We start from the raw sequence: 25,545 nt of genomic DNA on the forward strand, positions 1-25,545 counted from the left end.
ACGCACATTTTTTGTTTAATATTTCCATGTGTATTTATCCATATTTATTTTTTGGCCATCTTATTGGTATTTATCCATATTTCTTTTGTGACTTGTGAACAGATGAAGTGGTACTGATGACTCAGATATTTCTGTATTCATTTAATGGATAAATGTGTGCTCGTACTTTTATGCCTGTCAGGGTTTAGCACATTACACAGTCAAAAATGATAATATAATAAACCCACATTCACAAATTTGCATAATAGCACAAATGCATGTTGAGATATGCAGTAATGTAAGAAAATCTCATTCAGTTTTGTAACTTCCAATGCTGCCAATATGTACATCTGTTGACCTGAAAGTCATTAATCTCAGCATGGAGAGTAACTCAAAGAAGCCACATGTTTTGTATTTTTCCGCTTTGAAAAAATAAATACAGACAGGAAATACAATGTTTCTGTAAAAATCAGTAAAAGCGGAAAACAGGGAGCTTTACTGATAACCAACTCTCGGTTCTTAGCAATGCCATCTCATCATGGGAATGCATATTTTGTTTTGACAACAAGCCTCTTGAGCATCACTATGATGCAGTCTGAGGGTGTGACCAAGAGCTGTCTAGGAGGTTCCTTGCACAAAACTGACAGAGCAACAAATTCTGGGAAGCAATATCCAGCTGTGTCAGAGGCAAGGCCCAGCTGCTAAATATTAGAGCAGATCTTCTCCCTCATCTCCCAAAAGTTAGACTGCGCCTTGGATTCTGCTACTAAGCATGGAGCACCTGGTAGTGCTACAGGTGGTTCTGCATGTGCTCTCCACTGGCTGAATGCTGGGTACCAGCAGGCAGAGTTTAGACAGAAGCTCTGCAGCTTCTGCAACTCCTCTGTGGTAGCGGTGGCCGAGCAGCTCACAGTCCAAGCTCATGAGGAGGTGACCTGAGGGGTGACAACAGATGCAGCACAACATATCATCAAATGCAATGACTATATTCTTCGGGGTCAATGGCGCCTGAATATGATCGGAAATCCTGTGTACATTAAGCGAAGTTATTGTTGACACTGGGCGCGTAAGTGAAGCCCTGTTATATCCAGTCCTTGGGACAGCTGGCATTTACCAATGTCCAATCAGATTCAAAGCTAGCTACAAACATTTAGTGGAACTGATACCTGCATAGTGCATTTAGGTTTCCGGTACCCTCCTCTCCATGGCAACCATTAGGAAAGGGGATGTAGTGCCACCTTGTCTCTTGTGTATTGCAGGTAGACGGTTTTTGACACCAGTGTGAAGCACATGATACAGAGTAGAGTACCAGCCCAGGGTTTTCTCTGAGAGGTGTGCCCTTTGGGCAAGCAACCAGGCCCAAGTTTTCCTGCAAGCGTTGCTCTCTCTCAGGACGTGGGCCCGTTTGGAGCTGGTGTTTAGTTTCTGGAGCACTAGTTACTGAAGGCCAAGCATTACCCACAATGAATTCAGGAGAGACTGTTGAGTCTAATGTAGCAGAAAACTGCAAACCAGGTGTACTGGTGTCTGATATCTGTATGTGAGCTCCAAGCATCTCACAGCTCTGGAAGTCTCGGGATATGCTTCATATTACCTTTTTTCCTATCAATAACCCCACCCCCACTTCCTCTCCCTTGACCTTTGCCCTCACAGTGGTGCAGTTCCAGCACCCCGCTTCCTCTTTGTCGAGGACCAGATTTCTATGCCACACTGTATGGTAAAGGAGCTATGTAAGAGGAGGCCTGCTTACTTGTGACATACATCCCCTTTCCTTATCCCCAGGTCACAGTCCAGGCCACCTGCATCACCCTGACCGCCATGAGCGCCGACCGCTGCTACGCCACGCTGTTCCCGCTGAAGTCGCTACGCCATCGCACACCACGCGTAGCAATGATTGTCAGTATCGGCATCTGGGTTGGTAAGTACTACTAGTCTGCCCCTCGTTTGACTTTAATAGATCACTATCTCTATACTCCCAGAGAGAGTTGGATGTCTCACCCTTGATCTCCACCATGTTGTACGCTCAAGTTGCTATTGTATAAACTTTTTCTTCCCCCTGTTCACCCTGCCCTGCTTTCGTCCTACTCGTCTTGTTGATGCTTATTTGTATTTGATGTGAAGCGCTCTGATACCTTCGGGTCCAACTAGCGCTATACAAAACTTAAATAAAATAAATAAATAAATAAATCTTTCATGTAACATGAGTGAGTGAAAGTGTGAGTCAAGGGGCAACTGATTTTATTTTACTTTTCAGAGATGTGTAAATGTTGTGTAATTTACCTGAAATGTTGGCAAAATTAAGCAATATGCTGCAAAATTACCTGAAAAGCAAACCCGTCATTTTGCAGTATATTTAAGTATTAAAGGTGCCCATGCGTCAATTTTTGGTTCGAGGATGTCTCTGAACAAACCACTGCAAAAAACAGGTCCATATGTTCTAGGGTGACCAACCGTCCGTAAATTTCACGGACTGCCCGTTATTTGGGCCTCTCGTCCCTTGTCCATGAAGTATTCTTTCACGGACGCCTTTTGTCCGTAATTTCCGACATTGGAGCGAGCTGCCCCCTACAAGCAGCCTGAGAGTTCTGTACCTCTCACTGCAGGTGCCAGCTTACCCTCCTGCTGTAATCCGTGGCCTGCAGCAGCCCCTCCCCGAACTGGCACAGGCTGCTATCATCCCATTATCATTCTGTATTTTGACCTCATTATCACATACAGGATGATAATGGGCCTCTCTGCACAGGGACAGCCTCCTCCCTCCAGAGCCTAGGGCATGGCAAACTGCTTTTGTTTATGGGCTCCTATCACTTCACCAGGGGCCAAGCTCTAGGGAGGTAGAGGTTTAATTTTAATGCATGTTACTCAGGTGTATCTGATGGCGTGAGATTACCGGCTCAGAACACCATACTCACCTGGGCCCATTAAACATCACACTTTGAACCGGTAATCAATTTTCCTACCTGTCTATCAGAGTTTATTTCACCTTAGGATATATACCTGTACACCCTGACTTACCAAATCCTTGTCACCTATGCTCTAAGTCCTAATTCTGATGGATCAAAAAAGGTGTTAGAATAATAGATATTGCCTAATATTTACTTTACTCATGGAATAACCACAGACTCGGGAAAGTTTTAAACACTTTATCTATGCAATATTTTGTAAGTCAGATAACAAACCAGAGAAATTAAGGACTTTTCAAGCACGAATATTATTATTAAAGCAAAGATCTTGTGAGACTTAGCAATTTCAATTTTACATATTGGTACCTGGGAAGGGTGAGAAAAGGAAACAGTACAAGGACATACCACACAGAGTATATGTACCAAGAACGGTGCGAGGACCAACCCCTGGCCAAGGGCCTGGGATAAGAAAGGGTCCCGACTAATCAGGTGCCAACAGGACAGGACAGGTGCGAAACAGGACAGGTAATCACCGCTAAGTTGAACGCCAGCGTTACACCCCTCTCTGCAGCTACTCTCATTCCCTTTTAGATGACAGAGTCTTCTCCCAACAGCAATCTCCCGATTCTTCTTTCAGAGTGCTCGACCAGCCCTCTGAGGTTTGCTGCATCCACGATCTCCTTCAGCATGCGTTGGGTCAGTGACAGGTCTGTGACAAGTCGGACGAAATAACGAACTGAACCTACCTTAGTTATACCATTTTCCAGGATATGTACCACCCCCCAGTGTTGTAAATTTGTGTATTCCCTTCATTTGATTAGTCAGAAAGACGAGAAGAGGTCATCACACCATACCAGTATGAGATAATTTCTGTTCGATGTAATTGATCAATGTTCCCGCCCATAATTTACTTTCCCCTGATTTTTTATTCCACCCAGCTATATTAGTTTCAATTCATATACAATGTATTAAATGCAGTCTATAGGCCTTGTCTTAAGACAGACTTAAGACAGACTTAAGTTAGGATTTTGTCATAAGTCTGTCTTATGTCTGTCTTAAGTCTGTCTTAAGTTTGTCTTAAGACAAACTTAAGACAAAATCCTAACTTCTGTGAATACCAAAAGTAGTAAGTTCATTCTGTGAATACCAAAATAATAGTAAGTTTAGGCTTGAGTCTTAAGTTTATTCTGTGAATCGGGCCCTCACTGTCCTGAATTTGCGCCCATGCCAGTTGGTCACCCTAACATGCTCTCTTGTTCACACGCATTCATGATACATTTTTACGACAAATGGCACACACTTAAACAAAGTGGCATCATTTTGGGTATTTTCTGTAAAAGCATCATGGGAAATTCCAGAACTTACGCCAGCATTATTTAAATTTCGCACAGGCCTAGTCTTTTTTTAGCGCTTTGATGTCAGGAGTTAACCCTTTGTAATACTTTCTGGTTGTAATAATCCTTGAGTGTAAGAGCTGTGTAGGGATGGATTAATGGAACCATTAAACACAAACAGATGGTGGAAATGTATGAAGGTGTTAAGTGGCTGCATAATTTGTGAGGTCACAATACAGTAGTATAGACCGCCAACTCTCAAACCCAACCCGTAATTTACCTCCTCTGAGACATCTGATGCATCTCAACCTCTGTTTATAGGGGCAGTAATATTGTGGTTTTATGAAGAATTTACTACTGCAGTTTTTGCTGTTTCTCAGCGCTGTCACCTAATTTAATGTTCCTTTCTGTGTGGATCTCAGAGGATGAAACGCAGAGTTGGCCATGCCATGTGACTTACTGTTAACTCAGATGTCTACAAGGGTCACTGGGCCCGATTCACAGAACGAACTTAAGACTCGATCCTAAACTTACTACTATTTTGGTATTCACAGAATGCACTTACTACTTTTGGTATTCACAGAATGAACTTACTACTTTTGGCATTCACAGACTGAACTTACTACTTTTGGTATTCACAGAAGTTAGGATGTTGTCTTAAGTCTATCTTAAGTCTGTCTTAAGTCTGTCTTAAGTTTTTCTTAAGACAAACTAAGACAAAATCCTAACTTCTGTGAATACCAAAAGTAGTAAGTTCATTCTGTGAATGCCAAAAGTAGTAAGTGCATTCTGTGAATACTAAAATAGTAGTAAGTTTAGGATTGAGTCTTAAGTTCATTCTGTGAATCGGGCCCACTGACTTCAGTGAGACATTTTGCTGGATAGATCACATCAGTGGTTCTCAACCTTTTGACTTCTGGGGACCCCCAATTAAACATTCCTGGAATCCTGGGACCCCCTTAGTCATTATTGGAATCCAGGGACCCCCCACTGAGTCATGACTGCTTGAAGAGGGCCCTCGCCTAACAATTGCTGATTAATTGAACCGCAAAACAACCCACAAAATATACAGGAAGAAAATTCAAATGCACAAATGATGCCAAATTTTATTTGATTAAAAAAACACATACTTTAAAAAAGGCAACATTTTATTTTTAATATGAAGGCTAGAGATTTCCTAAAAATCAATTGAGGTAACTAATCATCAATACTATATTCTGTTTGATGCAATTGCACTGCTTCCACCAATCAATGTGAGGATACATATTTAATATTTAATCTCAAATTTCAGATTCCTTCACATTAACAGTACCTTTTAAAATGTTCAATTGAACATTTAGTTTCTTTATTTATATACATTGTATTAATCTGTTAATATTATTTAATAATCTAAGTAGTCATGGACCCGTGAGGAGGCTTTGCAGAACCCTCTGGGTCCACAGTTTGGGAACCACTCAATTGAATGATTTTTGGGTCCCAGATGGAGGACCCCCAACCTATCATTGATGCCCTTACCCCGCCAAGCCTCAGAATCCCCTTAAACTTCCCCTGCTGCCCCCCACCCCATCCTTCGAATGTCACTATTGAATATATAGGGGCAGATTTATGAGGCCCTTGCGCCTCTTTGGGCCGCAATTGCGTCACTTTATTTGACGCAACGGCGGCGCAAACAATGCGCCCTATTTACAACGTGACGCATCTAGGAGATGCGTCACGTTGTAAAGCCCTGCGCCATGAGGAGGCGTTCCTGCGCAGGGGGGGGGGGGGGGCGTTCCTGCGCAGGAACGCCTCCTAAAAGTGGCTGAGTGAAATCTATAAGATTTCACTCAGTCACTTTCAGGCCAATGCTGCGTCAAAACTCTGCGCCTACTTGAAGCAGGCGTAGGTCTTGACGCAGCATTGTGCAGATGGTGTACCCCCGAGCCTTGCTGGAGCTGCGTCGCGCTTGAAACGCAACTCCAGCAATGCGTCACCTTTACGGCACAGATGCGTCACGCATCTGTGCCGTTTTTGCCCCATGGTGCGCCGCATTGTAAATGCGGCGCACCATGGGTGGCGGAGCTGTGGCGCACATTAACTGGCGCATTCCTGGGGATGCGCCAGTTAACATAAATCTGCCCGTTAATATATATATATATGCTCACCAGCACATCTGCACCTGCAGCCCTGGACATTTGCCCCTCCACCATCTGAAGAAAAGTCCTCTCTTCCTGTCCTTCTGCTCTGCTATTCTGTATAAAGACGCGTCCCCAGATGTGTTCTTCTCTCCAACAAGCCACCAGCACCCGGATTTTGGTGAAAAATTACTTGAGTCGTCAGACTTGTGAGGGTACCAGGCCCATGGTTGCAGGAACATCACCCAGGCAGGCAATCAAATGCGCAATCAGAATTAATGTTACAATGGCATCATTTTGGTGAAATCACTTATAAATCACAGGTCACCATGATTTTCGCGAAAATGTACTATGGAGCACCTCCAACTCTCTTTATAACTAACTTTCTATTACATGGCAGCTGACTCTCAAATATTACACCCAGCCCTGCTTCTTTAGAGCTTGCATACAAAGTCACAACATACCTGCTTTTTGTATGTTCCTTATATTTTTAGAAGTATATCGGGGAAAGACATCCTCACTGCACGTGCCAATTCGGTGTGTCACGGTGAGAATCCAGGGGACTGGAGTTGCTGTTTTTTTTTCATGGGCTCCGCTATCAATTACACAGCCAGTGCAGTGGCACCGGGCCCAGTGGGACTGGAGTTTCTGTCTATCTTTCAGGGAGTCGGCTATCAATGGCACAGCAGTTGCAGTGGCACCGGGGCCCAGGGACTGAAGTTGCTGTGTTTGATTCAGGACTCTGATGTCAATGGCACAGTTAGTGCAGTGGAACTGGGGCGCAGGGGGCTGGAGTTGCTGGGCCCGATTCACAGAATGAACGTAAGACTCAATCCTAAACTTACTACTATTTTGGTATTCACAGAATGCACTTACTACTTTTGGCATTCACAGAATGAACTTACTACTATTGGTATTCACAGAAGTTAGGATGTTGTCTTAAGTTTGTCTTAAGACAAACTTAAAACAAACTTAAGACAGACTTAAGACAGACTTAAGTTGGGATTTTGTCTTAAGTCTGTCTTAAGTCTGTCTTAAGTTTGTCTTAAGACAAACTTAAGACAAAATCCTAACTTCTGTGAATACCAAAAGTAGTAAGTTCATCTGTGAATACCAAAATAGTAGTAAGTTTAGGATTGAGCCTTAAGGTTATTATGTGAATCGGGCCCAAAGTGTTTGCTTCAGGGACGCAGCTATCAATGGAACAGCCGGTGCAGTGACACCGGGCCCACTGGGCTGGAGTTGCTGTGTTTGATTCAGGACTCTGATGTCAATTTCACAGTCGGTGCAGTGGCACCGGGCCCAGGGACTGGAGTTGCTGTGTTTGATTCAGGGACTCCGCTATCAATGGAGCAGCTGGTGCAGTGGCACCGGGGCCCAGGGACTGGAGTTGCTGTGTTGTTTTGAGGGACTCTGCTATTAATAAAATGAAATGAAATGAAATTAAAAATGTATTTATATTGCGCACTAATACCCGGAGGTGTCTAGGCGCGGATAATGGCACAGCGGGTGCAGTGGCCCCGGGGCAGAGGGGACTGAAGTTGCTGTGTTTGTTTCAGGTATGCAGCTATCAATGGCACAGTCGGTGCAGTGGCACCGGGCCCAGGGACTGGAGTTGCTCTGTTTGATTCAGAGACTCCGCTATCAATGGAGCAGCTGGTCCAGTGGCACCAGGCCCATGGGACTTGAGGTGCTGTGTTTGATTCAGGACTCTGATATCAGTGGAACCGCTGGTGCACTGGCACTGGGCCCAGTGGGACTGGAGTTTCAGTGTTTCTTTCAGGGAGCGGGTGCCGTGGCATCGAGCCCAGGGACTGGAGTTGCTGTGTTTGATTCAGGGACTCCACTATCAATGGAGCAGCTGGTGCAGTGGCACTGGGGTCCAGGGGCTGGAGCTGTGTGTTTGTTTCTTGACACCGCTATCAGTGGAACAGCTGGTGCAGTGCATATGCATGAGTTAGTGGAGGTCTGTTCTGTGGACCTCCATGAAGTGCCAAAAAGACTCTGCCATTCTCTGCGGAGTTCAGCGAGCGGCTTAGTGTGGTAGCTCACACTGATTTTTAGCACCAGGAGCTTGTCACACGCTGTAAAATAAGCACGAGCGGCATCACGCACAGTGCAAGACAGCGCTGCTTCTTTTAGTCACTCAAATAGATGTTCTACTCGAGCGGCAGCTTCCTCAATTTGAGCGGTAGATTTAAGCGAGAGGAAAAACTCTGCTCTCTGCTGCTTTGCAGAGTTTAGTGGAAGTCAAAGCGGATTGGCCAAATCACTGCAAACTCCAGCGGCTGAGCAGAATTTATCACCCTCCACTAGCAGCTCACCAGGACTCAGGATGTGTAGATTATACAAACTCACACTCCACAAATTGCAAGTAGCACAATTCAAAAACTGTGCTTATTCACACATAGCAGGTAAATCAACAACATCCACAGATGCTTTGAAAAAAACATAACCAACTCACAAACATGAACTTTTCGAACAAAAATGTTAGACAAAGAGAGAGGTGATGATTTTGGGGTCCTCCTAACCTACGGGGAGGACCAAGCAGATGCCTTGAACACAAAGAACATAAACAAAAAGCACATCTTGATGAACGATTTGGTGGTGGTCCCATCCTCTTAGGACCACCCCAAGCACAGTTATTGGCAAAAAAACAATCCTAACCAAAGGCCCTGCAAAGGATTATGGGACGAGATTAGCAGTGGGCAGTGAATATTATAGTATCCGATATCAAAATAATTCTACAAAGAGCTGCAGCTCAACTGTTGGTTACTAGATGTCCCTCACAAGTCAAATGCAAATGCTTGATGGAAGGGTTTCAATAATTTTGCATTTGACTCATGAGGGACATCTAGTAATGAGTGGAACTGCAGCTTGATGTAAGAATAATTTCAATGCTTTTTCATTTGACTCGTGAGGGACATCTAGTAACGGCTCATTCCAGCCCTTTTCCTTTAACATAGGGCAGTTCAGCTAGAAGGCTTTTGGAGCTGCCCTATAACAAAATATTGTAAATATGTCCCTGTGTCTCGAAACTAGTACAAGCAAAATGTATACAATTAAATGTATTATCTGTCCCTATTTGTTAGTTTTCTTGGAACCTGAGGAAAAAACTGCGCTATCTCATATAATCACAGAGTTGTTCCTTGGAAAGGGTAGTCACTCACTCACCTCCCACTCACTCTTGAACTCGGGGGCCTAGAACTCCTAGCGTTGGACAAGGATTACCCTTCAAGGCTACCCCTGCTAGGAGCTTTTTCCAGATCTAAGTTTCCTCTGACCAGAGCAGAGCTGACCCAGGATCCTTCCAAGAGTAACAGTTCACTTGTTCCAGAATGCAGGAACGTGTGTATTTAGGGAATGCCGTCAGCACACAAGGACACTCCGGGTGAGCCCAGGAATGCTCACCATCACCCATTACCCAAAGGCCGTACACTGTGCCTCTTGATCATGATCCCCCCTGGCAAACAGGAACTTCAACCTGTACCTCTGATTCTCCGAGGGTCCTTCCTTCAATTAAATTTACTTCAAGATGCTGACACACACTGGCACAAGCCTAGAAGGCCCTCTATGATCAAGGACCATCAAACATCAACCACAGCCTGAACTTCCACCAACCCTCCAGACATCTGCGCGCCACCTTCCTTGTCCTCACACTCACTCCCTGCATCTGCCGGAGCTACAGTAGAGGAGGTTCCTTCTCCTTCCTCGCTAAGTCCTTGAACGACCTTTCCCTGCACCTCTGCACATCATCCTCTCTCCCCACATTCAGAAAGGGCCTCAAGAACTGGTTCTTCGACTGATCCCTACAAGTGCCTAGTGCGTGGATACCTTTGTGGGTGAGTAGCTGCGTTTCATAAATCCGAGTTGATTGATAGATGCATGGCATCCATGAAGATTTGGTGGCTTGAGAGACTACCTGTGCCAGGAAGTGTGTCAACTAGTCCTGAGTGAAATTCCTTTTTCTCTTGCAGAATTTTACATACTTTCCAGCATTTCATGGTATGCTTGTTACGCAAAATGCCTGAGATTATGCCGGTATGCGTCGTTGCATTATTAAGATGCTGTTCGGGTAAAAATCTTATTGCCAGAGCACCCGAACCATGAGAACGATCTGAATGGGAGTCGCTGTTGTTCGTGTCCACACGATTCTCTCCTTTTTTAGGTCGAGCAGACCTGCATTCAATGCGTAAGCATTGATTGCTGTCGTCTTCAGACCTATTGTCAGCCGTATTTGGGAATGAAGACACGACTCAGACGCGCGCTTTTGCAGTCTCAGTTTTGACCGCGGGAGCGCGCTTCTGAGCCGCGCTTGCGCAGACTAACTCACAGCCCCTGCTTTCGCTTCCCTCGCATGCATTAACGGCGCACACACACAGACACAGCCAGCCCCCACCCCTCTGCATGCACGCACACACACGCACACACACAGGCGCGCGCACACATACACACGCTGCCACCCCCCACCCCCCTGCACACACACAGACACGCACGCATACACACGCCGCCGCAGCCCTCTACCCTCCCCCCCCCCCCCCACACACACACACACACAGTGGGAGGGTGTCACGGGCAGCTGCCCTCTGCCAGCGGGAGGGAGGGGCTTTGCCGATCCTTACCGGGGCTCTTCAGATTGTAGCGGGCTTCCATGGCTGCAGCTGCGGGTGCTGCTCTCACGGATGCTTGTGGTGTGCCGGGTTCATGTTGGTGTTCCGCCGCTCCAGGTTTAGCCCTGACGTGGCACCAAGTTCGTGGCCCTGCCCCGGTGCTCACACTAACGCTGCAAGCTGCGGCACCCAGGGATGTGACGTCAGATCCAGCCACTGACTGTGTCCTTCAGTGCAGCGCCGACATAGAAAAGGGACTGGTGCGGCGGAGAAAGTGCAAGCGAAACTGCAGGATCCCCTTTTTGGGTGCTAGAATTATGCTTAGGAGGCAGTGTTTGGTTGTGGTCTCGAGCTGGACCCCGGTAATAAGACTCAACGTTTTGGCCCAATGGTTCCTCATGAACGTAGCTGGTTCGAACCCGCAGCGCGGGCATCCAGAGGAGTGTGTCGCATACATCTTCTGGAGCCTCTGGGGTTGAGGTAATTGCGGTGTAAATGATGAAACTATATGAGTTTAAACTGAGAATTGCTTGCCACTTCTTATGCCTGTCGCATATCCGTGCCTGTGAGGGGAAGAGGTAAGTCTTCTGACCACCTGTTCCAAATCGGCTCCACGTCCACCCTGCAGGTCAGTTTCAGGGCTTTATAAATGCAAGAGGTCATTTCCCCAGTGGTGCCAGGGTCCAATAGCCGCTGTAGTGTATAGGACGCCTCCGGCTCTGCGGGGAAGGTGGGACGCCGGCATATCTCATGGACTGAGTCGGAGATCTTAGCGTTTTGCAGGAATTGGCTGTGAGGTAGTTGATAGTATTCCTGGGCCTTATTTTTGGTGAGGAAGACTTCATTTTGGTAGAGATCTCCAGCCGTAGTACAACCTCCTGTGCCCCAGCGGGATAAGACCATTCCTGCTTGTATTTGCCAAAAGCCCAGCAACCATTTCAATTGTAGCATCTTCCTGTAGGGAACTCTGCGGAGCCCTAGTGTGGGCGCACGTTCCAAACCTCGTCAGCCTGGTGTACTATAAAAGGGATTCGAGGAGGCTATGTACGTAGGATTCAGGCAGGTCAAGAGGGCACTCGTGGGACAGAATGGGACACAGCCAAGTGTTGATGGGGGTTGGGCAGAGCAAAAGCAAGCCCCCCCCCCTCTACCTCATACGTGTGTCCATGCGTGACTCTAGCGCTGCTCACAGCTGTACTTCCTGGCACAGCAGCTCATATTTCCAGTGTTGTACAATGTTTTGACTACCATTGCAGGATGACAAAGAATTTAAAAGGATAAATATGCCTCCACTGGAGTGAATGGGGGCTTTGCGTTCTGTTCGTTGGATTGTAAATGAAAACCGTAGAAAAAAAGGAGTTTCTTACGTGGATTTATTGAACGTCTGAAATGTGATGAGCGAAGGCTGGTGCAATGACAACATTCCAGACATCATCAGTGATGGGTAGAATCAACCGGTGGCTGAACAACGTGGCAGGATGAATATGTGAATACCAATAATAGCAAGTAATGACAAAGCCAATAGGTCTTGCCTTTGAAATGTTCCAGCTGACCTTTTGGCTTTGCCAGTACAGTTTTTTTGTTTTTTAAAACCTCTTTTTATTAAGTTGATACATGAGACAAACCGCAATAAACAATCCTGTGAGGCATACCGGTTCTCCCCCAACCATCACCACAGTCCATGCATGTTCGATCAGTGATTGATGGATAAGCTTACTCCTAACCCTGCGGATGTTCCGTGGTTCAGTTTCCACCCCTCTTTCCTAGGAACTCTCCACATCGGGCCTACTTTAAGGTTCCATGTCCTCCACTGTCCCCAGACGTTCTCAAATTTCCGTGGGCAGCCTGTAGCCCAGTTTCTAAGCCCTTATCCACCAATCTACATTTGGTTCCAGGGCACTATCCACTGGGATTCCGCTCTGACCCCACTTTCCGATTACTGAGAGCTTGTTTTAACATACCAGCCACATCGCACACCATTTGGCAGCCTGCATCAGACTTCAAAGGAATGCGTTCCCCCACCCCCCCACAGCAATTGGATTTTCGTCACAATAAAATACACTGAACATAATCTTCACAAAAGTTATTTACAAAAGTTTAAGCTATTGCCATTATAAATTACAATAACTTTTATTTAAGTTTTAATTATTTAAAAAAATTAAAAGCCATTGTTATTTGTAATATCAATACATGTAAGTCAAGTAAATACAACACATATTGCATTACAAATGCTATAGGTGTCACATTTGCAAAAGTTATAACTATTGGCATTGTAAATGACAAAGCTATTAATTTCGCTATTTTCTAAAACAAAACAAAAATAAAAAATTTGTCATTTACAATACCAATAGCTCAAACTTTCCTAATGTGAGACCTATTGCATTGCAAATGCTTGTTTGTTGTTGGATGTATCTTCATGTTCAAAATAGACACAAGGATGCAATTTGCAATAAGAAATAGCACATAATGCTTCACTGGCATTTTGTGTAATTTTCCGTCATTTTCTGGGCATTTTATGTAATTCCACACGAAGAAAATAAGTAGGGGTGGGAATAACTTGTGTAATTCCCTGTAGCATAATCATGCAACATTTCCTACAAATTCTGCAAGATTATGCTTGAATTATGCAAGTAGAATGGTTTTTTATTCAGCACATTTTCTTAGCGTAAAAATTCCCCACTTGAGGATGCGTTTTGTGGTAAGAAATAGTGCTAAATGCAACCGAACACAAATAGCAAATGCAAGAAGCTGCTCACGTTTGCTAAATGTCCTCTTGGGGTAGGATTATTTCCCAACTTGCTACCGGCATTTAGCGTTCTTTTCTTAACCCAAAATGGACCCTTGCATCCAAAATAGATGCAAGGATGCATTTTACACCGAGAAACATCGCTAACTGCGGCAGAACATGAATGGCAAGAGATTGCTTGCTAAACGTAAACAAAAATAAAATGTAAATCCAGTACTTGTATAGCGCACGAATCACCCCCGAAGGGGTATCTCGGCTCTGGGGGCCGTTGGGAAGATTAAGCGAGCTATTTCCCTGAGTCGCATGGTGCTGGGCAGAGCCCTGCCACCGGAGCAGGGGATCGAATTGTGATCCCCAACGTCCACGTCAGTCGCCCTGGCCGCAGCACCACACCTCTCCCTGCTCTTGTGTTAGGATGTTTCCTCCTAAATTACTCATAAATACACAAGGAGAAATAATTGTGTTATTATCAGTAATTCTGCATCAAAGAATAATTACCAAAATTACTCTGATTACTCTAGTGCAATTGGAATTCTTCGCAGGCCTAATTAGGAAATAGGAAATAAAATAAAGAAATGAGGTGAATTTTGCCCAGGCCTAGTGTCAACCTGGGCTGAGGCCTTCTGGGTGGGGTAAATGTTGTTCCTATTCCCTCACTAGACCACCCCACCTCAACAATGCATGCAATTTGCCTTTAGCTGTGATGCCTGCCTCTGTTTTACCACTCTTTTGGATCCGCTGTGAGTTATGGTCTGTTCTCTTCTACTTGCTGATCAAACTTGTTTTTCTTTCCAATACATTCCCAACTTCCCAACAGTCACAAGATACCCCAAGGTGAAGTGCCCCAATATTTATTTTTGTCATCAGGTAATTGATAACATTCTGAAAGAATATTTCCTGGGGTCAGTCTTCTTTAGGGTGCTGCTAGTAGGTCAGGCAACCAGTCTACCACCCGGATGCCCATCTGAAAATGCTTCGTGCTGTTAAATTCCAGGTCCATCTCCAAAGGCCTCTTCGTTGCTCTGAGGAGGCAGTAATTCACCTCAATGCACTGATTGTACACGTTTCTCACTGGTAAAACCTTTGGAAGTTCGAATCCGAACTGATATCCAGTTGGAAGTGTAAAGGTCTTATCGCGGACAATCATTTTCAGGTTAAGAGACTATCTATGGAATTGTAGGTGATGTCATGGGCAGCGTAATCTCCTATTAAAACAACAAAACAACAAGCCTTGGCCCACTCCTCGCTAAGGTGGTTGACTTCCCATACCGTGTCCCTTAAGGGTGGACCCACTGCTTCTTCTCTTCAATGCTAGCCCCAGCTGGAATCATGCTATGGGGTGATATGCATTTTCTGGTGAATTCCAGTGGTGTTCCAGGCAAGGAGAAGGGTTGCTGTGCCTGCTCAGTTGTTAGATGATGGACGGAGTGATGAAACTTTTCAGACACTCACCCCCAGTCACAGATCTGGGTTGAATCCATCATCGTTCTTTAGCTCACCTCGCCACCCCAGTTCAGACCCAACTATATGCAAATCAGTCTTGACCCTGTTCGTTATGGGAACAGTCCAGCCCAAAGTACCAAGCCAGGGGTTCCCTGGAATGAAAACAAGCATCCTCGAACCGGTTTGGGGCTAACAGCCCTCATCAGCCAGGTTAGCTTGAATCCAGTGGCAACGTGAGCAAAGGGCCCACATCAGGGCATACCCTGCCAACTTAGGGTAAACAAAGCAAACACAAGGAGATGATGGAGGGAGTGTTGAAACTTTTCAGACAGTTACCCCCAGTCACAGATCTGTGTTGAATCAATCGTTCTTTAGCTCACTTTGCCACCCCAGTTCATATCCAGCTATATGCAAATCAGTCTTCACCCTGTGCCTCATGGGAACAGTCCAGCTCAAACTGCCTAGCCAGGTCTTCCCTGGACCGTAAACAAGCATCCTGGGACCGGTTTTGGGCTTTCTTGAATGCAGTGGCAAAGTGAGCAAGGGACCCTCGTTTGGGGGTGAGTGTCTGAAAAGTTTCAGTGCTCTGTCCATCATCTCCTTGTGTTTGCCGTGTTAAATGTAGCAAACCTGATGTTCTCAAGCTAGTCTGTGATATTCCTCAGGCCCTTCCATAAATGGATGGTAAAGTCTTAGGTACCTCTACTGTCGCCACACAACAAACAAATCAAGGAATATGGTTTAAATACCACCCGCACTTGGAAACCGAAGCTGCACCAAGCTTGACCACGGGCAACAAACGGCCCAAATATACAGATATTTGATTATTTACGCTGTGAAACCCTACACCCAACTTTTTGACTGACGGCAACCGAAAACCATCGGTGCCGTTCTCGTTTCAACAGAAACTACCCGATAAGGCCCGGGTCGGAATTATCACCGGTCACCCGACAACGCGCCTCGATCATTAAGATCAGCCCTGAAGATTCACAGCCACATGCTGTGATGAAACACGTGTAGGCTAGAGTGACAGGTACAGTGATTCCCGAGAAGAGAACACTGTTAATTAATAAAACGTTTGAAAATTTACGTTTGGTCTGATCTATCCCATATGTATGACTACTTGAAGATTGAAATTTTATTTGATACGCATAGTGTGCTCTGGATTCCTGCTTATTTACGTACAAGCTTTTGATCTCAGAGTGTACGATGTGCTTGTCTGTCTGAACAATGTAGCGTCTATGTAGCCGCTAATTGCATCTGGGCACATAGACCATGCTTTGACGTTGAAGTAGTGAATACTTTTAGTGAAATCAACAAAAATGATCTGATATAACATACTGTGAGCCCACCCTGCCTCTGTCTTTATCCAGGTTCCTTCCTCCTGTCCACCCCGATTATACCGTACCAGAAGATCCAGGACGGGTACTGGTACGGCCCAAGGACGTACTGCATTGAGAAGTTTCCCTCAGATGGACCCAAGAAGGCCTGCATCCTCTACCAGTTCCTGGCCGTCTACCTGCTGCCGCTGCTAACCATCTGCCTCTGCTACTCGCTGATGCTGAAGAGGGTGGGCCAGCCAGTGGTTGAGCCGACGGACAACACCTACCAGGTAAGGAGACCTGAGTAAAATATTGTATGTTGTTGGATTCTCTGGGACCACCACAAACCTACCCACCGACTACTAGATAAGGGGTTCTGTAGGGTATTGTATTTCAGTGGACCCTGTACTGCAGCGACAAAACCACCTGCTCACTACTAGATAAGGGATCCCCAGTAGAGTATTGTATCTCACTGGACCCTGTACTACCACCACAAAACCACCCGCTCACAACTAGGAAATGGAATTCAGTGGACATGCCAGCATTTTTAAACTCACTAACTACTTCCCTCCCCTCACTGAGCACTGACGTAGAGGTAGCGGACTCTAGGCTCAGAGAATGGATAAACACAGCCACTAATGATCATGCTCCCCTGATCAGTTTTGGCAGTTCAAGAAATGCGGATGACATAGGTGGTTTACACCTGACCTAAAAAAGCTAAAGCTGGAAGTCCGTCAGCAAGAAAGAGCATGGCGATTAAAAGATTGCCCACAAGCTAGGGCAGCTTACTGTCTAGCTAGGAAAGGGTACCAAAAACTCCTTCTTAAACCCATTATTAAAAAACCCACATTAGATCCCACAAAACCAGAAAATTACAGACCCATCTCGCTGCTCCCCTGGACGTCTAAACTGGCTGAAGCCCATGTTAACAAAGTGCTATCCCATCATATGCTGCAAAACCATGTCCTGGACCCTTCCCAAAATGGCTTCAGGCCAGGACACAGCACCGAGTCGGCCCTGTTGACCACCACGGAACACCTTCGGGGTGTCCTGGATGCTGGTCAAAGTGCCGCGCTGATCCTGCTGGATCTCAGCGCGGCCTTTGACACGGTCTCACACAACATCCTGTTGAACCGACTTGAGGCCATAGGGATCAACGAACTCGCCCTTGATTGGTTCCAGTCCTTCCTAAAGGACAGGTCCTTTCAAGTTTCAGCCCCACCCTACATCTCCCAACCCCATCCCATCGAACAGGGAGTTCCCCAGGGATCGGCGCTAAGCCCATCCCTTTTCAATCTGTACGTCCAGCCTCTTGCAGCAGTGGCAAAAGAGTGGGACCTTACGCTTGTGTCGTATGCCGACGACACACAGCTGGTCATCACACTCTCTGAAGGCCCTTCTACCTCGGCCACCAAATTCAGGGATGGGCTAGCGGCAGTTGCACAGTGGATGACACGCAACTGCCTGCAGCTGAACGCCGGGAAAACGGATGTGCTTCTCCTTGGCAAAAACCCTAGCTACTGGAGCGATCATTGGTGGCCCTCTTTGCTTGGCCCCACCCCCGTGCCAAAAGATGTTGTGAAGAACCTAGGTGTCTGGCTCGACTCCTCTCTCAACTTTCAGTCCCACACAAAGAAAGTGGCAGCTACGTGTGTGGGTCTAATGAGGAGTCTTAGCCTGATACTCGGTTTCTTCGACTCCAGAACCCGCCAACTTATCATCCAGTCCATGATTCTTGCCCGGCTTGACTATGCCAATGTGCTATTCTTGGGGGCAAATAAAGCAGAATTAGCACGGCTGCAACGCATTCAGAACTCGGCCGCCAGACCTGTGGTTGGCCTCCCACGCAGGTGCTCTGCCAGAGCTACCAATTAGTTCTCCTTACCCAAAGCGCCGGGACACTCTTTTTGAGTAACCGTTGCGCTATACAAAAGTATAAATAACATAACATAACATAACGTAATCTGCACTGGCTGCCAATTGAATCCCGAATACATTTCAAAACCCTTACCACTGCATTCAAAATTCTTAATTCAGACTGCCCTGAACTCCTACGCCCGCTCCTTGTACCTTACACTCCTCAGCGTACCTTACGCTCACTGGGGCAACACCTTGTGACGGTTCCCCGATCCAGGCTTTGTAGAATGGGCGGAAGTTCCTTCAAAGTCTTGGGGGCAAGACTTTGGAACTCTCTGTCTCTACATATCCGCACTCTAACCAACTTGACTGCCTTTCGAAAAGAACTAAAAACTCATCTCTTTTCCCTCCTCTAGTCTTCTGTTGGTTATCCCCCTCCACCCCTCAGGTACTGGTTAGGTCAGCGCCGGGACGCTCCGTTGCTGGGGCAGCTGTTTGCGCTTTAACAATTGGATAACATAACATAACAAGACTGAATATTTCTCGACTAAAATACTAACATCTACCAACAAGTGGAAGGAAATTTTCAGAATTGTGAATGACTTATGCAATGACGATAGAACCTCCCTTCCTGTAGTCCCTACACAAGCACTCTGCGACTCTTTAAATAATTATTTCAGTGAAAAGATACTCACTATCAAACAAGATATATCTAAACTTCCTGTGTGTACCACCTTGGATGATTGTTTTTATAATCCATTAACACTTCACTCCTTCCCTCTCATGGACTTAAAAACCTTCTCAGCTCTATTAAACAGAGTAAAGTCAGGATCCCCTGAGGACATGTGCCCTCCGCACATTATGAGGGAGATCGGACATGCTATTCCTAATGGCATGTTACCATTGCTTAACGAATCCCTCCTGTCTGGAATGGTCCCCCACAGCTTTAAACAGGCCCTACTGATCCCTCTGACAAAAAAACCCGGTAAAGACCCGCTTGACCTCACAAACTATCGGCCAATTTCTCTCCTGCCCTACCTCTCAAAGATCCTGGAGGCTCATGTCACCAACTGCCTATCGAAATTCATAGAGGATTCTGAATATTTGCAACCTAATCAGGCAGGCTTTCGGCCCTGCCACTCTACAGAAGCAGTGATACTGGCCGTCCAGAACACTCTGAGGTCCAATGCCGATAATAACCTCCATCAGGCTCTAGTGCTTCTTGACCTGTCTGCAGCGTTCGACACGGTTGACTACTCCATTCTGGTCAACCGTGTCGAACAGGCCGGCCTCAGAGATTCTGCCTTGGCCTGGCTGCATTCTTTTATATCGGAACGCACTCAGTCTGTTCGGCTAGGGTCATTCACAGCTTCTAAAATCAATTCCTTCTGCGGGGTCCCCCAGGGCTCCTCTTTGTCTCCTTTATTATTTAATTTGTACATGAGGCCTTTATTGTTTTCACTGAGAAATTACAAAGTAACTACATACAACTATGCAGATGACTTACAGTTAGTCTTTACATTAAACTCGCCCGATGCTGTTGAGGATTTTCAGGCAACTATGACCCACATTCAGAGGTGGATGTCCTCAAACCATCTTAAACTGAACCCAGGAAAGACCGAGCTAATCTTGCCTGGGAAAAGCGAGATTAGTTGGGGCCCTCATTTCTGGCCTTTAGACATGGGCCTCCCTCCCAAAAAGTCGCACTCGGTAAAGAGTCTGGGAGTGACCATCAATGAGGATCTTTCCCTAAAATCACAGATCGGAACAGTGGTCTCCTCAGGTTTTTTCCAATTAAGAAAAATAAAAAAAATTGCACACCTCCTTACTCATTCAGCTTTGATCCAAGTAGTCACTGCCCTAGTCCTCTCCCATATTGACTTTTCTAACAGCCTATATCTGGGCTTGCCTGCAGGTCAACTCAGAAGATTGCAATATCTTCAGAATCAAGCTGCCAGGCTGATCTGTAAGGTACCCAAATGGGAATCTATCAAAACAGGACTTGAGAAACTACACTGGCTACCTGTGGCCCAGAGAGCGGCTTTTAAAGCAGGGTGCATTATTTTCAAGGCCTTACAAGGCAAGGGCCCACTGTTTATAAGGCAGCTGATAGGGAGATACACCCCCTCGCGTAGTTTGCGATCAGCCCATAAAGATTTACTGGAGGTACCCCGGTTTAGGAGAAAGCGACAGGGAGGCAGTTGTTTCCACTTCTTGGCAGCCTCCTTGTGGAATTCTTTGCCTCTGACTCTTAGACAGAGTAGGGACCTCCTTACTTTCCGACGGGCCTACAAAACCCTGCTTTTCACACAGGCATACCTTGAGTAGTGATTGTTATTGGTATTTTCCTTGTTGTGTTATTAATCTCTTTCCCAGCGCCAATAAGCCCATGGGCGTATGTGCGCTTTATAAATTTTAATTAACATAACATAACATAACATAACATAGATAAGGAAAGCCAACTAGAGTACCGTATCCACGTGGACCCTGACCTACAACTATGAAAACACCTGCTCACTACTAGATATGGAAACACCAATAGAGTATTGTATCTCTGTGGGCCCTGTACTAACACCACAAAACCACCTGCCCTGTACTAGATAAGTGGTCCCCAGTAAAGTATTGTATCTCATAGACCCTTTACTACAACCACAAAACCACTGGTTCAAGAGATGAGCTCATTGTATTGCCCATACATGGCTTCATTTACGAGCTTTTGGCACGGGGCCGCACTGAAAGGAATCTTGCTGACCTGCCCTGCGTCAAAAGATAAGGACAGGAATGCGCTGTATCTATGAGATACAGAGCATTCCTGTCATTTCCCCCTGCAGTGGGCTCTTATGCGCGAACACAGGCACCCTTGCACCAAGGTGCAAGGGTGCCTGCATTGCAGGGATGTTTATTTTTGTGAACGGAGGGACACCTTCCTGTACAAAAACAATCACAAGAGGTCTTTTCCCATTTCTATGTCTGCTGCAAACTGCAGCACACATAGAAAAAGGAAAACCATGGAGAAATAAAGGTATTGCTCCACGTTGCGCCTTCCCTACACCTGCCCAGGGGAGGCGTAGGAATCTGACTCATTCCCAGGATTACAAATCCTTGTAAATCTGGGAATACATCTGATTCCATAAGTGTTGCATGGGCGCACCCACAGCCACACCCATGGAATGCACCTTTCATGCAGAGTTATGGGTGAAAGTGGACCATTCTTACAAGGCAATGAAAAGCCACACAGAGTAGCTTTCACACAAAATGGCTTTGTGTTGCCTTGTAAATATGGGCCAACATATTGCGCCACTGGGCCGTCAATAGAAGTGACTCTCCGGTGGCGCAAGATGGCTCGGAAACTAGGCTTTCATGCAGTGCTCTGCATGAAAGGTGCGTTCCATGGATGTGGCTGTGGGTGTTCCCATTCAACACTTATGGAATCAGATGTATTCCCAGATTTACAAGGTTTGTAAACCTGGGAATGCATCAGGTTCCTACTCCTCCCCAGGGGAGGTGTTAGGGAGGAGCAACGAGGAGAAATACCTGTATTTATCCTTGTTTTTCCTTTGCAGCACACATAGAAACATAAAAACACCTCTTGTGATTGTTTTTGTGCAGGAAGGTGCCCCTTTCTGCACAAAAACAAACACCCCATCAATACAGGCACCCTTGCACCATGGCGCAAATGTGCCTCTGATGACACATGGCAGCCCAATGTGCACCAGCGCAAGGAAAAGGAGAGTACAGGAATGTTCTGCATCTCATACATTCAGTGCATTCCAGTCCGTTTCTTGTGACGCAGGGCAGGGCAGCAAGATTCCTTGCAGTCTAGTGGAGAAGTGTGGCTCAATGGTTAGAGCGGCAGACCCTGATGCAGAGGTCTAGCCCGGGACCAGGGTTCAATTCCCCGCCTCGGCGGGTCTTGGGCTCATAAATTCCACGGACCTGATAATTCTTGCCTCGGTGCCTATTCCAATCATGGAGTCCCACTCTGCAACTCTGGGCAATCGCTTGCTTAATCTCCACAACGGCCCCCACAACGCTAAGAATGCCTGGCCTCCACCTTGGGGGTGCCCAGGAGTGGACACCTCTTAGGGAAAGCCAGGATGGGTTTCACAGCGGTATTCGTACAAGCGCCTTGAGACCCTTGCGGGTGAGTAGTGCGCTATACAAGAATCAATTTACAATTTTACTACCCAACAGCAAAACCTCGTAAATGAGGCCATATATGGGCAATAGAATGAGCTAATACGATGAGCTGTTCTCTTGAACCAGTGGTTTTGTGGTTGTAGTACAGAGTGCATGAGATACAATACAGACACCCTTACAACACAGGCACCTAGGCTGCATGCGTTGGTGCATATCTATGAGATATAGAGCTTTCCTGTCCTTTTCCCATGTGGTGGTGCATGATGGGCTGCCATGCGCCAACACAGGCTTCCTTGTGCCATGCTGCAAGGGTGCCTGCATTGTAGGGGTTGCTTGTTTTTGTGCAGGAAGGGGCACCTTCCTGCACAAAAAACAATCACAAGAGGTGTTTTCCTGTTTCTATGGTAGCTGCAAAATGCAGCACGCATAGAAAACCAACCACCCACTACTAGATAAGTGGTCCCAAGTAGAGTTTTGTATCTCATAGACCCTGAACTACAACCACAAAACCACTGGTTCATGAAGACGTACCGGGAGTATTATTTCCTGCAGATAACTACGCATGTGTAATTCATATTTGGATTTAATGCATAAACTTATAGGCCTCTGCAGTAGAGGTGCACTAGCACAGAATCTTTAACTATCATTCATTCTTTCGGTATCATCATTTGAAGCTCTGGCTTCTACTAGGCAAGTTCCAAAGTCCATGGGATGTCCGACACTGAGATGCTTCTCGCTCTTGTTGCAGGTGCAGCTCTTATCAGAGAGGACCATCGCAATGAGGGGCAAGATCACAAAGATGGTGGTGGTCATCGTCCTCCTCTTCACCATCTGTTGGGGTCCCATCCAGCTCTTCAGCCTCTTCCAAGGCTTCTACCCAAACTTCCAGGCTGACTACGCCACCTACAAGATCAAGACCTGGGCCAACTGCATGTCCTACGCCAACTCGTCCATCAACCCCATCGTCTACGGCTTTATGGGGGCCAGCTTCCGGAAGTCCTTCAAGAAGGCCTTCCCGTTCATGTTCAGGCGCAAGGTGAGGGACATCAGTGTCGCCTCAGGGACGGTCAACAATGAGATGAAGTTTGTGGCCATGGAGTCCACCCAAAACGAGCTGAAGTGAGGATGTGCGAACTGGGGAAATGTGTCCAAAGGCGTTCTCGGCCATCGGAAAAGCAGTAAAAGGGCATCCTTGACCCTGTCGCAAGAGGACTTGGATAAGTTGTAGATTCAGAGAATGAGTTGAGCTTGAAAAATATGGACAGAGAAAGACACAGAGCTTCAGAGTAACCTCTTCATTCGCACATGCTGGAGGGAAGACGTGTCTTGATGTGGAGTCGGTGTGGCTGAGCAGACCTCATAAAATAGAAACAGAGCTAAAAATGGGTTTGTAGTCAGCAGAGGGATCTTGGAGAAAAGGTTTTCTAACTGGTGTGGCGAAACATCTTTTTCAGTATTCAAACACTTACAAATCCCACAGAGTTTTGAGGAAATGGCTGTGAAATACCACAACGAATCCGGCTACGCAGGCGATGGACAAAAACCCATATTTGGTTTTTACTTTCATTCCACCCATTACCCCAACCCACACCACCGTCTTCCATGAGCAATCAGCGTTTGGTCTACAATGTTTGTGATTGTTATCTGTCTCATTCTGAGATGTTTCCAAACCAGCCTTATTTTTATTAAGTGTTGTGGGGAGGTCTCTTTCCTGTTTTACTTCAGTGTTGTCTCTTTGGCGGATTGAATACTCTGATGTGTTTCCCAGAGTTTGTGGTTCTTCCATTTAATTTTGTAGTCACACTACTTCCTGTGTATTTCTCCTGATAAAGCACGCTGATAATTTTACAGAACTGAGGGGCATATTATAAAGGGGGTTTATCTCAGCTTTTTTGGCTTTAAAAGCCAAGAAAGCGGAGATAAAATTATCTCCGTATTAACTAGCTGTAGCTAACACCAGTTAGCAACAGCTAGTAGGAGATAGCGACCATCTTGGGCCCCACTTTGCATGTCAAAGAAATGTATCACTAATGCAAAGTGGGCGTGCCAATATGTTAGCGACTAGAAACAGTCGCTAACATAGCTATCTCCTATTACCAAATTTTGGAGATATTCGCGCTAAGCGCGAATATCTGCAAAAGCTAACACCTGCCCTGAGCAGTTCTTAGCCATGTTATCCAATGGGAGGTGGATAACATGGTTAAGAGCATTAGCTCGGTAATGCCTGAATATCGCTGAAAAGTCAGCTATATTCATGCATTGCGGCCGATTTTTATCGCATTTGCGATAAACCTTGGTAATACCAAGGTTTATCTGCGATAAAAATCGCCGCAGGTCGGTGATACATTTTTGTCTCTAACCAAGCAATAGCGATAATTATCGCTATTGCTTGGTAATATGCCCCTATAGGCTATGACAGAGAGAGAGCGACAGAGAGAGAGAGTGTGAGAGAGAGAGGCTGAGAGAAAGACCCCACAGGCTTGATGTGAGCTGTGAATGAGCTCCCACAAAGCACAAACACTCTGACTGAGAGAGTTAACTGAGCTTTTTAAGAATTCCTTGGCTCACTCTTGGTAGCTTGCCTCAAGCAACAAAAATTTCCTCAGAAAAGGTGTGCCTCTTATGTGTGCAACAATCAGTCACAGAGCAATGCAGTTCAGGCAAAAAGAGCCAGATTAATCAAACTTTCACGCAACGCATGGCACCTTGCTGTGCTGTATGAAATGGAGAGGGCAATAATGCAACATATTTAACATTATATGGCACATTCCTGTCCTTTCCATGACCTGGGGCTCAATGTGTTGCCTTGGGTCAACGCATGCCCACGTACACTATGGCTTACAGAATTGCATTGCAGGCAGGATTGTTTTCATCTAGGCAGGAAGGCACACCTTCCTTCGCAAAAATAATCCTTTGAGGCTTTTTCCTCATTCTGCAGAATGAATCACAACTAGAAAAAGGTGAAAAGGAGGAGGAATAAAGATTGTTCTCCTTGTTATTCCTCCTCTGGGAAGGCATAGCATCCTGATGGATTCCAGGTCGACCACTAATGGTACATCTTGGAATGCACCAAAATCCATGGGTGGATGAGCTGGAA

The 25,545-nt window shown here is 46.0% G+C and overlaps 1 protein-coding gene across 1 annotated transcript in view; it reads left to right on the plus strand.

The window, feature by feature from the left end:
• The window catches only part of LOC147736462 (G protein-coupled receptor 54-like), a 116,126-nt gene extending 92,411 nt beyond the window's left edge, over positions 1–23,715 (plus strand). Inside the window, exons 3-5 of the mRNA XM_086953756.1 lie at positions 1,762–1,897; positions 16,503–16,741; positions 23,197–23,715. Of these exons, the coding sequence (XP_086809882.1) occupies positions 1,762–1,897; positions 16,503–16,741; positions 23,197–23,571 (750 nt within the window). The 3' untranslated portion in view covers positions 23,572–23,715. The remainder of the gene's footprint in view (positions 1–1,761; positions 1,898–16,502; positions 16,742–23,196) is intronic.
• The last annotated feature ends 1,830 nt before the right edge of the window (positions 23,716–25,545 follow it).

This window comes from Lissotriton vulgaris, chromosome 1_2 (assembly GCF_964263255.1).
Source record: "Lissotriton vulgaris chromosome 1_2, aLisVul1.2, whole genome shotgun sequence".
NCBI lineage: Eukaryota > Metazoa > Chordata > Amphibia > Caudata > Salamandridae > Lissotriton > Lissotriton vulgaris.